Source organism: Puntigrus tetrazona, unplaced genomic scaffold (assembly GCF_018831695.1).
Source record: "Puntigrus tetrazona isolate hp1 unplaced genomic scaffold, ASM1883169v1 S000000746, whole genome shotgun sequence".
Classification (NCBI taxonomy): Eukaryota; Metazoa; Chordata; class Actinopteri; order Cypriniformes; family Cyprinidae; genus Puntigrus; species Puntigrus tetrazona.
In genome coordinates, this window is record NW_025048355.1 from 1,259,838 (window position 1) to 1,275,000 (window position 15,163).

The window sequence follows — 15,163 nt, forward strand, 5'->3', positions numbered from 1 at the left end:
TCCGTTTCCGTCTTTGACGCAACAGCAGGATTTGGTGTCATCAACGTGATGTCATCTCTCATAGCTCCGCCCACCCGGGTCCTGCGGAGCAGAGCTCGCCTCCTCTAGGAGAGACTCCGCCCACCTTCAAATACCCTCTGACCTCCGGCCTGGACTACAGAGAGGACTTCCCTCTCAGGAAGACTGGTAGGTCAGAGTTCAGAGGTCACGGCGTCCCGTGATCCTAATCTGAGATGTGTCTCACACTGTACGCTTTGATTAGTCCAGATGAAAAAATTCACTAAGAAATTGAGATGCATTTACTTCAGTCTTATTTAATAAATAAATAAATAAATTATATATATATATATATATATATATATATTTAAATAAAAATGCATATTTATCCTCATAAAATCATCATATTTAGCAAAAACAACACTTAATCAGGACTCAATTTCTTTAAAAAGATACATGGCATGTATTTACATACACATGATATTAATGTGTGAAAAATAAGTGTAATGATAATAGTTATAACTGACCAGATTGTCATAATAGTATATAATATTTAATAGAATATTGAAATACATCCCTATCCGTTTGTGACGTCTCCCAAACTGCATAATAAACTGCTTTTGGTAATATTCTTTCTAATACCGTACTGCATTTTGAACTGAGAATTATTTAGATAATATTTGTAATAATAAATAAACAAATAAGAAGTAAGAAAATATCTTGCAAATAATTTAAAATTAATCACAATTAATTGCATCCAAAATGAAAAAAATGTTTACATAGTATACAGCATGTGTGTATTTTATTATATAATTAAAATAGAAATGATATTTTTCTTAAATATGCACATGCATTAGCGTATATTTATATATACACATCATAAACTTTTAGTTATTTTGGATGCGATTACTGCTAATTAAATATTTTCAGCATTGAACAAAACGCGTTTTTAATCAATAATTGCGTGCATTTAATTGGTCTCACCAAAAGAAGTATCTTAGAGGCAGCATAGCTGTGATGGCACCTATCTAGTGTCCTCACTAGGTTTTTGGGACAGAGCCAAACAGTGCGGCTCGTGCGGAATATAACAGTATTAAAGGAGCGTCCCGGGGCCCGGGGTCCGGGGCCCGGCGGAGGTGACACTGCCTAAATGTTTGCAGATGAATCTGGCCGATATTTAATCACCGGGGTCAGGGGTCAGCTGAGCTTGTCACCGGGAGCAGAGGCCTGTGGGCACAGCTGTGAGTGACCCTGTTTAGTTTTGGGGTCAGCGCGGTGAGAATGACCACGCTCGTGCCCGCTGAGGACCCCGGGGCGGCCCGCGCAGAGGTTTGCAAACAATTACCAGCGGAGGGGTGCAGAGATGGACCTGACCGGAGCGCAGAGGTTAACGGGAAGTAGGTGGCTTTGGGTCGTACGGGGGACCAATCACCTCGGAGCAGCGCTCAGGATGGTCATTGCGGGCGGTTGACCTCTGACCTCACGTCTCTGGGATTGTTTTGCATGTTTAATTGCGTCCTAGGTTAAAACGTCTGAGCTTTTAACGACGGTGGCATTAATATTTTATGACGTTAAAACTGCATTTATGTTATGAAAAATATAGCTTAAGTAGATTTTTTTTTAAAGACGTCTCTTCTGCTCATCACTTATTTGATCAGAAATGCAGTGATAATGCAGTCAATTTTTATATAGAATGTCTCACTTTTGTTTTTTGCCACAGGAGGCTTTTTTTGCCTTATTATATTACAATTCTTCATTTTTGTATTTTAATTGTGAATAAATAATAAATAAATAAATAAATTATATTATATAAAACATTTTTTTAATAGTATTTATAGTAAAAGTATTAAAAAAATTTAAATAAAAAAATGAAAAAGGTTATTGTGCAACAACACATATACATTATATATATATATCCAGAATGGCAAGTCAGAAATGTAAGAAAAGAATAAAGTTAAAACTATATATATATATATATACAGACGTGGACAAAATTGTTGGTACCCTTTGGTCAATGAAAGAAAAACTCACAATGGTCACAGAAATAACTTTAATCTGACAAAAGTAATAATAAATAAAATTCTATAAATGTTAACCAATGAAAGTCAGACATTGTTTTTCAACCATGCTTCAACAGAATTATTAAAAAAATAAACTCATGAAACAGACCTGGACAAAAATGATGGTACCCTAACTTAATATTTTGTTGCGCAACCTTTTGAGGCAATCACTGCAATCAAACGCTTCCTGTAACTGTCAATGAGACTTCTGCACCTCTCAGCAGGTATTTTGGCCCACTCCTCATGAGCAAACTGCTCCAGTTGTGTCCGGTTTGAAGGGTGCCTTTTCCAGACTGCATGTTTCAGCTCCTTCCAAAGATGCTCAATAGGATTGAGGTCAGGGCTCATAGAAGGCCACTTTACAATAGTCCAATTTTTTCCTCTTAGCCATTCTTGGGTGTTTTTAGCGGTGTGTTTTGGGTCATTGTCCTGTTGCAAGACCCATGACCTGCGACTGAGACCAAGCTTTCTGACACTGGCTAGTACATTTCTCTCTAGAATTCCTTGATAGTCTTGAGATTTCATTGTACCCTGCACAGATTCAAGACACCCTGTGCCAGACGCAGCAAAGCAGCCCCAGAACATAACAGAGCCTCCTCCATGTTTCACAGTAGGGACAGTGTTCTTTTCTTGATATGCTTCATTTTTTCGTCTGTGAACATACAGCTGATGTGCCTTGGCAAAAACTTCGATTTTTGTCTCATCTGTCCACAGGACATTCTCCCAGAAGCTTTGTGGCTTGTCAACATGTAGTTTGGCATATTCCAGTCTTGCTTTTTATGATTCGTTTTCAACAATGGTGTCCTCCTTGGTCGTCTCCCATGTAGTCCACTTTGGCTCAAACAACGACGGATGGTGCGATCTGACACTGATGTTCCTTGAGCATGAAGTTCACCTTGAATCTCTTTAGAAGTCTTTCTAGGCTCTTTTTGTTACCATTCGGATTATCCGTCTCTTAGATTTGTCATCAATTTTCCTCCTGCGGCCACGTCCAGGAGGTTGGCTACAGTCCCATGGATCTTAAACTTCTGAATAATATGTGCAACTGTAGTCACAGGAACATCTAGTTGCTTGGAGATGGTCTTATAGCCTTTACCTTTAACATGCTTGTCTATAATTTTCTTTCTGATCTCTTGAGACAACTCTTTCCTTTGCTTCCTCTGGTCCATGTCGAGTGTGGTACACACCATATCACCAAACAACACAGTGATTACCTGGAGCCATATATATAGGCCCAATGGCTGATTACAAGGTTGTAGACACCTGTGATGCTAATTAGTGGACACACCTTGAATTAACATGTCCCTTTGGTCACATTATTTTCAGTGTTTTCTAGGGTACCATCATTTTTGTCCATGCCTGTTTCGTGAGTTTATTTTTTTAATAATTCTGTTGAATCATGGTTGAAAAACAATGTCTGACTTTCATTGGTTAACATTTATAGAATTTTATTTATTATTACTTTTGTCAGATTAAAGTTATTTCTGTGACCATTGTGAGTTTTTCTTTCATTGACCAAAGGGTACCAACAATTTTGTCCACGTCTGTATATATGTATATATATACATATATATATACATATATATACAAATATACATGTACATATACATATATACATATATATACACATATATACATATATATATATATATATACAGTATATATATATATATATATATATATATATATATATATATACACACACACACAGTATATATATATATATATATATATATATATATATATATATATATATATATATATACACACACACACACACACATATATTTATATGTTGTTGCATAATAACCTTTTTATGGAAAGTTAAAAAAAATGGTACTGTCACTTTTGAGCAATTTAACGCAACCTTGCTGAAGTATTCATTTCTTCTCAAAAACAAAAAACACCTTTCTGACCTCAAACGTAGCGTTTTGCACATCAGAAAACACGCTCGCTTTTCCAGGAACCGCTACTTGAGTCAACACCATCAGATATTTTCTCGAGGCCGCTTTCGAGATGAGTTTGCAGAGGAAGGCGATACGCCTGACTCCACGATAAGACCGAAAACCCCTTTCAAAGGGAAACGTAAAAATAGACCTGGTTTTCATCCAGGCGCTGTTTTCACGGAATTTCCAGCACGGCCCAAAAAAACCGTGCGGCTCAGCGGGCCGGAATACCGCAACCCTCCGGGGAGACTGCTCCCGAACGCAGGGGTCCGAGTCTGAGTCGTCCCGGGCCGCGTCGGACATCAGCGCCTTTTCATCCCCTCTCCATAACTCAGGTGACAGCTTTTAAAAAGAGGCCCGTCCGGTACATTAGGGGGGGGATACAAAAACAACAGGAAAAAAAAACGAGAAGAAAAACAGCCCGCTTTTTTGTCAATGGAATAATTTGTCTACGCTGACAAGACGGTCTGCAGGGCCACTTCCTGCGGCTCCGGTTTCAGACCGTAGATCAGAAAACGAGCGAAGATAGAGCAGAGACGGCCAATTAAAACACAAAACACCTCTCTGTGCCTGAAGGGAAGCGTTCGAGGGGTCTTTTTGCGAACGTAATCGTTCCCTAGGTTTCGCGTCTTAGGTTTCGAGATGTTTAAGCACCGCTCGCGAAACATGGAAAAACGATGTTTTTATGTATGAACTGAAATATCAGGCGCGCTGTATGCGGACCTCGGGTTGCCAGGTCTGCGTAACAAAACCGGCCCAATCGTGGTCATGCTGACCCTGTCGCGGCTGACCCTAACTGTAGACTATCCGGTTTAAAATGAAATTTTGAGGTACGGTTGCCAGGTCTACTTAACAAAACCAGCCTAATTTCTATTTAAAATTAATAGTAAATATTAGGAGAGGAGAACTGGCCCCAACTGAGTCTGGTTTCTCCCAAGGTTTTTTTTCTCTGTTCTGTCACGGATGGGGTTTTGGTTCCTTGCCTCCGTCGCCTCTGACACTTCATTTCTAACCTTTTATTGTCAATTTGATTACAGAGACCATCTATGCATTTAATCAAAATTAAGTGCTTAATCTTGTTATTATACATTACTATCAATATTATACATTACTCTTCAATTTGATACTGTTCAGTGCTTTAATACAATCTGTATTGTTAAAAGCGCTACTCAAAAAATAAATAAATAAATAAATAAATTACAATTACAAAAAAAATATATATATATATATATATATATATATATATATATATTTTTTTAAATATATATATATATATATATATATATATATATATATATATATATATATATATATATATATATACACACACACACACACACACTATTTAAAAGTTTTGAGGTACGGTTGCCAGGTCTACTCAACAAATCCAACCCAATTGCTACTCAAAGCAAACATTAACAAGATAAACATAAAACCTACAGCGACAGTAGAAAAAAGTCCAGTTCCACGGGAGAACAGAGGACTTGGCAACACTGTCTGGAGACCTCATTCCCAGCAGATTCCTGCTCAGACCGGGGGAGGCGGGTGATCGTGAAGCTAGCATTTGTTCTTTGCCCTGGTCAGGACCTTCATGGGCGAATGATTGACAGGTGTGAAGGGGGCGGGACGCTGAGTGCCTGTGATGTGAAGGTGACAGCTCTGTTTGTGTAAGGAAAGAGAACAGCGGGAGAGACGCTCCTATACTGCTAGAGATCTGAACAAAACCTCACTGTTAGTTAGAAGTGTGTGTGTGTGTGTGTGTGTGTCAGCGTCTGTGCTCTAGGTGTTTGTTGCTGAAGAGAAGTGTGCTGCATTTTTACACCTGCTGGACCATAAAAACACACGCGGAAGCTAAAATATATAAATAAATGAATAAATAAAAAATAAAGTGCTGTCAAGTGACTAATCAAATCCAAAATAAGTGTTTTCGTTTACATAATATATGCTTGTGTGTTGTGTATATTTATTTATGTATACACTTGTGTGTACATATTTAGAAAAAAAAACATTGTTTACATTGTATATATATATATATATAATAAATATATACACACACACATATATATATATATATACACACACACACACTATCTATGTGTGTATTTCTATATGCATAAGTAAACACAGAACAATCACATATATTATGTAAATAAAATGTTTATTTTGAAAGCTATTAATCACGATTAATCAGCAGTAGTACATATAAATGCACACTCATACGGTGTATATTTTAAAAACATTTACATATATATTTTATAGTCATGTAATTGATATTATATATACATTTTTTATTAATACAACATTTATATAAATATATACATGCATGCGTGTATTTATATACACATAATAAATATACACTCTACACACGCGCACATATTAAATGCGAACAAAACTTTATTATTTGTAATGTAATTAATCACAGCACTAAACAGCATAAACGTGTCGATTTGTTTGGTGTTGTTGTTTCTACCAAATGCATTTTAATTGAGCTGGTCTTTTGTACTGCGGTAACACAGGTTTTAGCCGCAGAGCTCAGATAGGAAGCGTGCGGTGTGGAGGACCATACAGGTGTAGTGTTTGTGTAAGGAAGTCTGAGTCGGGCCGCGCTCAAAATGCCCTTTAATGACGTTCCCCAACGTAAACATGCCGACCGCTCTGCGTATTTTCCCTGCGAATTAAAAGCGTGTAAATCCTTCCCGCTAATTGCTTGGCAAATATTTTCGCGGTGTTTTTCTAATAGCTCTTATTCATCATGTGTCAGGGAGACTAAATTACTGCATTCGAGCTCCCGAAACTCAAAGCAACCCCTTCGGTTTTATTAATTATTCAGCTATGCGGGGTTCTTTAATTGCCTGTAACATTTTTTCTGGCCTAACAGCCAAGAAAACAGCACGCCGGGTTTTCCCGAACGAGAGCCGCGGGACTGAAGGGTTACTGTGGCGGTAGAAACCTCCGAAACGCTGAACGTAAGATAATATCTGTCCTCTAGTAATAATACGCCCCAAAGCATGTGAGGCCACAAATAAAAAAAAGTGCAAAGGTGCAAAGTGTGCCATATTTTTTATTTTGGCACTGATGAAGGGTTAAGCCCAAAAACTTGAGCGCTTTGGCTTTTTGCTTTGTGCGGGGATCTTATTTTTGATTTTTGTATATTATTATAAACACATCGCGTTCATTTATTTCTTCTATATTTTTGTTATATTACATTTTATTTTATTATTTTGTTCACATATGTATTTTATTTTAAAAGTTGTCTTTTAGGATTATAATTTGTATTCTACATGAAAATTATTCATAAACTATTCATCGACAGAGTAAAATGTCATTTTATTTTTATTACAAATACATTGATATTCTATTTTATTTTATACAATTATTATTATTATTTAGATATTACATTAACGTAATTATATAGCATTTTTCTTTTTACATTTTATTATATTTGATAAATTAATATATAATATGTATTTTTGTAAATAAATTTTTAGTAATGAAATAAAAATTTATATTAAATTAAATTAAAAATTCGATGTATATATATATATATATATATATATATATATATATATATATATATATATATATATATATATATATATATATAAAATAAATACAATTACATTTAATTCATTTCATCTTTTGTGGTTTGTTCCGCCTTTTATCTTTTAGGGGCGTGTGCGTTTATTTTCATATTCCTCATCTGGCTTCATCTGAGCTCTCCGCCCACAGTGTGTTGTAATCACGCCGGGCTCCTGATGTGTGTATGTTGTTTGATGCCCACTCAGCGGTCAGACCGGCGGTGGGTGGCGTCGATCGGGCGGCTGGCTTTCCATCCCAGCCCGAGTTAAATTCAGGGAATTTTGGGACTCCACGGGTCACAGTGGGACAAAAAAAAAAGAAAGAGAGGATTTCCCCTTTTTTTAAAGCCAAATCTCTTTCTCTGTCTCTGTATCTGTCGGTGGCGGTATCTCAGTGTTGGTTTAAACACGGCTACCGTGGAGGTTTGTGGTCGGCAGGCTGGCAGGTACTGGACTCCTACAGCCGGTGGAGACGCTTTTAATGTCCTCCAGATGAAGGGTGGAATTGATCTTCCACTTCTTACCTCATTACAGCTGCTAGATATCCCAGAATCCCTCAGTGCCGCTGGACGGCGGCCACACATTCACTCGGCAGGTTCTGTGAGCTGAACTTCTACACGTGTGCCGAGATCTCTTTTTTCAATGGCTTTGAATGTCGCAAGAGACGTTTAGAGAATCTGAATGATGACTAACCCAGTGAGGTGTGTCTCTCCTCTCAGCGTCTGAGCCCAATCTGAAAGTGCGCTCCAGACTCAAGCAGAAGGTTTCCGAGAGACGGAGCGGGCCGATACGACGCAGAGACGGCAGCGTCCTCGTCACGCCGCTGAAAAAACGAACTCTCGAACTAACAGGTGAGCGAACGACCATCCAGCCTGCAGCCTGAAACACACTCCCAGCCAATCAGAGCATACATCTGATAAACTCCCTGTTCTCCTCCCCTCTAGATTCGTCAGCCAATGAGAGCCCTGCAGGTTCTGGACCGAGCTCACCCATTGGTTTGTGCAGCAATGAGAACGGAACATCATACCAGTCCAGCAGCACTCAAATCGAGGTACTAAATAATCAACTCTCTTGCGTTTATTAACTCAATTTAAGGGGTCATGTACATATAATAACGTATATTTTTAAATGACTAACTAATGAATTGTCATTTCAAATTTTTAACAATATTTCCCACTCTCCCACTAAAATAAATTAAATATTATACAATTTAGTAGTATTTTATTTGCTTATTTATATATGTTAATCTGCTGAATGACAATAGTACATTGTTTTACCTACATGTTTTTTGACACTTCACTTTACTTTCGATGTGTTTTGTAACTTTTATAATTAAATGGGTCACCAAAATATATTATCACTATATATATATATATATACACTAAAATGATTTTTGCCACTGTTCAAAAACGTCTGTTATGACTAACTTCGCCACACGAGAAATTACTAAACTGTACGCTGCAAGTATTAATCAAAGTATCATCACATGAGTAGAGAAAATATTGCTGGAAAAACAGATAGTGCTTAAGCGTTTCTCTGAGCCGTTTCTGCATCGTCTTTGCAAAAACATGAAATATAAATCCTCTCTTAATAAACAGGTTCGCAGTCTTCAGCACAGCTGCGGATCAGAGCTTCATGCACTCGCGTGCAGTTTTGTTCCTTTGATTGCATTCATGAGAACTGAAGCATACAGCCCAAAAAACTGAAACTAAATAAAATGGTCTCGGTCCCACGTCTCATTACTCTTATCAGACTGTGGGGTGAAGGAGCCGGGCCCCCGATGATTCGTTGTTTGGAGCTGAGAGTACACAGACCCCGTCCCGGGGCGCTCGTACCATCAGCCTGACAAACAAACACCGCTTTTAAAATCACATCAGAACATCAGTGCAGCATGTAGTGGAGTTAGATGGAGTTTGAGGTGTGTGTGTGTGTGTGTGTGTGTACGGCAGTGCTGTGCTGAACTAACTGTGACAGCTCTTTTCCGCTGTGGTTTTGGCTGTGCTGGTGGCTGGGGAAGGGGGTGCGGGGCTCTGGGATGGTGAGGTTTGTTTCTCCTGTGAAGTTCTGCCCAAGCATTTCCTCACGGGCAGCGGGCCAGAACGCTCCTCTCCTCCTGTAGGCACGCGGCCGACTGAGTTCATCCTCACGGCCTTACAGACTTCACTGCTTCAAAACTATGACCTAAAGATGACATCATATCGTTAACGCTCACACCGTGCAGAACAGCTACTCTAGAAACCACCTGACAAATACAGGAGAACATTCAGAACACTCTAGTAACCATAAAACACAATAATACCTTAGAGGCCACATAGCAACTGTTAGAGGACAGAACAGCAACACAAGAGAAAACTACTGAGGACAATCTAGCTGCCACATAGAACACTGACCACCTGGCAACACCCTAGCAACCAAAAAAATGCTATTACATTGCCCTGGCGACACCCTAGCTACTCCTGGAGAACATTCAGAGCACACTAGCAACCACCTGTGACGACGTAACACTGCTCAAAATCTCATTCACAACATCCTAGCAGTCAACAGAACACTATAACAGCCACCTGGCAACACCTTAGCAACCAAAAACATGCTATAACATGCACCTGGCGACACCCTAGCTACTCCTGGAGAAAATTCAGAACACCCTAGCAACCACTACAGAAGATCATTCACATCCTAGCAACCAAATAGAGCAATAAAAAATACACCTAAAACCACTGGCAAACAAATTCAACACTGTAACAACTAGCTGGCAACACCTTAGCAACCAAAAACATGCTATAACATGCACCTGGCGACACCCTAGCAACCCATGGAGAACATTCAGAACACCCTAGCAACCTCCCAGAACTGCACAGCAACACACAAAAAACATTCACAGCCTAGCAACAAAATAGAACACTATAAATACACTTAAAAAAAACTGACAAACACCCTAGCAACCACCCAGCAACACACAAAATCCTCTCACAGTGCCCTAGCACCCACATAGAACACAATAACAACCACCTGGCAACACCCTTGCAAAACCTAGAAAACATTCAGAACATCCAACACACTAAAAATCACTCACAACACCCTAGCAACCACATAAAACACCCTAGCAACACTAGAGCACCTTCAGAACATCTTAGCATCTATCCTAACTGCAGAGCAATACACTTATGCTAGCCACCACCTAGAACACCCTTGCAACTGTATAGCAATACTCTAGAAACCATCAAGCGTTAAAGGGCTAAAGTGAAAAATCCCATTGGTCCAAAATCCTGTTCCTTCTGGCTGTGATTTTGTCTCATCATGCCCAGTTAAAGTGTGCATACACTCACACACACACACACACACACACACAGATTGACTGATGCAGTTCATATGTCAATATCTAAATCTGTTCGAAGTGCTTACACAAGGTTGCGTCATTGATATAGGAGATCTACTGGTTGTCCTTCTTCAGATGTTCTTGATCTCATGCTGTACTGTTGTTCGGCTGCGTTATATAAGAGCTGATGTAATGCTTTCTGTCTGTCTCTCCTCCAGCGCTGTCTGTCTCAGGGGGGTGTCCTACAGACGGACGGGTCCATGTCTCTGTTGAATCTCTACACGTCCCCGTCCCTGCCAAACCTCACGCTGGCTCTGCACCCTGCTCACGCACACATCTGTGTAAGTTCCTGTCCATCACAGACACATCAAACTCTACAGAGACACGAAAACAAAGACCTTGGAAATGCTTGGTTTATATAACGCGGTTCTGAACTACATTAAGGCCGGGACACACCAAGGCAGGATCGAAAAACTAGACTAGAGGTGAAAAAAAGAAGGCCGCACACACCGGGATGAATATCGCGCGAATATCGGCGACGTTTAACGCCTTGTGACTAAACAATGGTCGCCGATGTGAGTGTGCACACCAAAGCGTATGCCTCGGCCTTGTTTTTTTTTTGGTTTGAGGCCCTGCGTTAAAAACTGATGAGTAACCGGAGTGATCTGATTGCATAGTATACTCATAAAAACCTTTCACAACACCGTAGCAGCCACTTAGCAACCCCTAGATGAATTTAAGAATGCTAGCAAACATCCAGAACTGCACAGCAATAGCCTAAACACCATTCACGAAACATTCAGAACACCCTAGCAGTCACGCAGAACCACTTAGCAACACAATAAATCGCACAGAACACCCTAGTAACCACTAGAGGACATATAAGACGAGATCTCAGAAATGTTGCCAAGATACTAACGCAAGCAATCGAAAGAGCTCTGACCTCAAACATCTCTCATCAAATCATCTGACAGGTCCTCCACCTTCATTGTGAAGATCTAGACTCTTCCTGGCTCATTCTGTTAGGAGAAAGATCAGAGACAAGCTTGAGACTTATTTCTTCAGGTGTTTATTTTTAATTACACTTCTACGATATGGCACGGAATAGTGCATAAGTAGGCAAATTATGCAATTAATGTCCCTGCACTCAAGAGGTATGCATTGAAAAGTCACTTTGAGCTCATCAAACACTGTACCGTGTTGCTTTCTGCGTTCATTATATAACAGCGCACTCTTACTGCGTGACAACTTTCAGCTCGTTCAACGGGAGAAAAATCTGGAGACGAGGTCTCATGAGTTTTGAAAGAGCAGCCCTCTGAGAAATATGAGGCCTAAAGACAAAAGCAGCATCGCCGGCTCTCCTTCTGCTGCGCAACAGATATGAATAGATCCTGCAGAAAAAGCAAGGTATTTTTAGGAGACAGTGAGACACGGAGTCGCATCTATTTGCGGTGAAAGCACAAAATACTGTACGAGGAATGCGCCGCGCATGTTAGGAGACGATCCTCTTTATAGAGCGCAGAGATGAGCCGTGTTTTCACAGAGATGAGCTGCTGTTTGCGGAGGGTTTAGGAGCACGTCTCATTTTCTGCTTTCACTGAGTGCTTGTGTGGATTAATGGAGCTCGTGACCTCTGACCCGCGGGATCTTTAGCCCTTAGATAAACAGGCCCTGGGTTTAGGGTTTCCAGGAGTGAGTTTAGCATCTCGTTCATCACGGGCTGTTAAAAACCCGAAGAAATGCTGTCAGGAAAGCGCGTAACACGCCAGAAAATCAAAACACGGATCACTCTTACCGAATACTTTCAACACTTTCACATTTTAAAATAGCCGAATGACTCACCGGGGAGCTCTAAACGCGGCTCCCTAATACCTTCAAATTATGGAAGACGCCGGGCGCGAGCGCTGACTGGATGCGTTTTAAAAAAAGCGCGGTTATTAATATTTCATAAGCCGGGGTTACGCAAGTCCCGCTCGTGCTCGAGTGGAAATTTTGGGCCTAAATGCTAAAATAGGAAAACGCTGAATATTAATAGTGTTTGTGTCTCTTTCAGACGGGGACGGCGCTGAAGGACCGGAGCGCTGAGGGTCTCGCCGCGTCTCCCGTCTCGATGGAGGCTAAAGTGAGCAACGGACAGCAGGCGCTCCTCCAACACCTCCTGCTGAAGGAGCAGAGGCAGCAGAGGATGATGTCACCGGGTGAGCAGGAAGTGCACGCCCTCCTAAAGTGACAGAGATCGGAGAAACCCTACTGTTAAAGGGTGTTAAAAGTCGTTAATTACTCACCCTCTTCAGAGCACAAATTAAAGGAATAGTTCACCCAAAAAGGAAAATGACCCCATATTTTACTCACCCCGAAGCCTCCTAGGTGTGCATGACTTTCTTCTTTAAAAAAAAATTAAAAATTATCCTGGCTATTCCAAGCTTGGTAATGCTGATGGATAGTGGCCATTATTTTGAAGCTCCGTAAACCTAATATATATGCAAGTACTGCAACGTGGAACTAACCTATACACCTCCGGGGGGGGTTTACGTATCCTCTGAAGCAGATCGACATGTGATAACCCCTCAAAAGTGTATAGGTTAGTTTTACGTTGCAGTACTTGCGGATATATTTGATCTATGGAGCTTCAAAGTAATGGCCACTATCCACCCGCATTGTCAAGCTCGGATACATTTTTCAAAAACTGTTTCGTCTGAAAGAAGAAAGTCATATACATCTAGTATGGCTTCGGGATGAGTAAAATATGGGGTGATTTTTGGGTGAACTATTCCTTTAAGATACTTTTGATGAAATCAGAGAGCTGGCCCTCCATAGACAACAACACAACTGAAATGATACCAGACCCAGAAATGTCCATACAACATCATTGGTTCAACTATTATAATATTATATCAATAATAGTAAAATAATACTGCAGCAGACAGCATTATTTTACTATTGTTGTACAATGATATTGTGATTCTTTCTATAATTAACAATAAATAACTCCCTGTATTATCATTATTAACTATTTTTTCACACACTGGATCTGGATCACAGTGTAGTGTAGTGTATGATTGTATGCCTCTCTCTCTCTTTCAGTCACAGGTAGTGTTCCTGTGCTCTCCTCGTCTCCTCTGCTGATGAAGGAGCGTCCGTCAGTAAGTTCCCGCTCCAGGTTACCACGGCACCGACCTCTGAACCGGACGCAGTCAGCGCCGCTGCCACAGAGCACTCTGGCTCAGCTCGTGCTGCAGCAACAGCACCACAGCTTCATGGAGAAACAGAAACAGCTTCACCAGCACGTCCACATCAGCCAGGTAACCTCTAACACAGTGCCAGCAAATTTCCTGTGATGCACCCTGGAAAGTGAAAACAATAGGGGTCATTAGAAGTCAAATAAGAGCCTCTGTGCTATCGGTGCATGTCCCTTTAAATGCTAATGAGCCCTCAAAACAATGGCAGACTGGTTCACAAAAAAAAAATCATGGGCGGAGCTGTGCAGCTTTGAAAAAAAACACGGGTGGGGCCTGTGCAGCTTTGAAAAACATGGGCGGGGCCTGTGCAGCTTTGAAAAAACATGGGCGGGGCCTGTGCAGGTTTTTTTTTTTTTAATGGGCGGGGCCTTGCAGCTTTGGGGAAAAAACATAGGCGGGGCCTGTGCTGCTTGTGGGGAAATGGGCGGGGTCTGTGGAGCTTTTAAAAACATGGGCCGGGCCTGTGCAGCTTTTAAAAAACATGGGCGGGGCCTGTGCAGAACTACATCACTCTGAGAACAGCCTGATCTGAGAAAGAGATCATTATTACGAGGATTTAAAAACAAAAAACACTGGGTAGAACTTTTAGTGTGGTTGTGTACACACTCTGCCGACACACACACACACACACACGTTCAAACAACATGTAATAGTGTTTAAAAGAAGAATTAATAAATGAATGGCTGGATCTCACCAAACGTCAAAAATGTTGCGGTGAAAAATATACAGTAATTCAGTTTCTTAGTATTTAATTTAATTTTATTCCCAGCAGGATGTTTTACTGAGGCTTTTAGACTTGCATTCAAACGTTCAGCATTTTTCCTTTATTTGACAACGTTCAGAAATAGCTTGGTTCTTAAAAAAAAGCACTAAAGCATCACATACCGTCTTGATTCATCAGTGTTACAGATTTTGCAGTAAACCATAAAAAGACTTAAGTGTTTTGTTTCTGATGTTTTTAAGAGAGTTTCTTAACAGCAACAAAATACAGTTTATGTCGCGTGAGCCAGCTTTAGCAGGCAGTGTC

The 15,163-nt window shown here is 40.3% G+C and overlaps 1 protein-coding gene across 3 annotated transcripts in view; it reads left to right on the forward strand.

Annotated features, from left to right (window-relative positions):
- The window catches only part of LOC122335296 (histone deacetylase 9-B), a 35,640-nt gene that overhangs the window by 14,497 nt on the left and 5,980 nt on the right, over positions 1 to 15,163 (forward strand). For all 3 annotated transcript variants that reach the window (XM_043233124.1, XM_043233123.1, XM_043233122.1), the window contains 6 exons: positions 65 to 186; positions 8,301 to 8,432; positions 8,526 to 8,632; positions 11,116 to 11,238; positions 12,951 to 13,095; positions 13,982 to 14,199. In XM_043233124.1, coding sequence (XP_043089059.1) covers positions 65 to 186; positions 8,301 to 8,432; positions 8,526 to 8,632; positions 11,116 to 11,238; positions 12,951 to 13,095; positions 13,982 to 14,199 — 847 coding nt within the window. The remainder of the gene's footprint in view (positions 1 to 64; positions 187 to 8,300; positions 8,433 to 8,525; positions 8,633 to 11,115; positions 11,239 to 12,950; positions 13,096 to 13,981; positions 14,200 to 15,163) is intronic.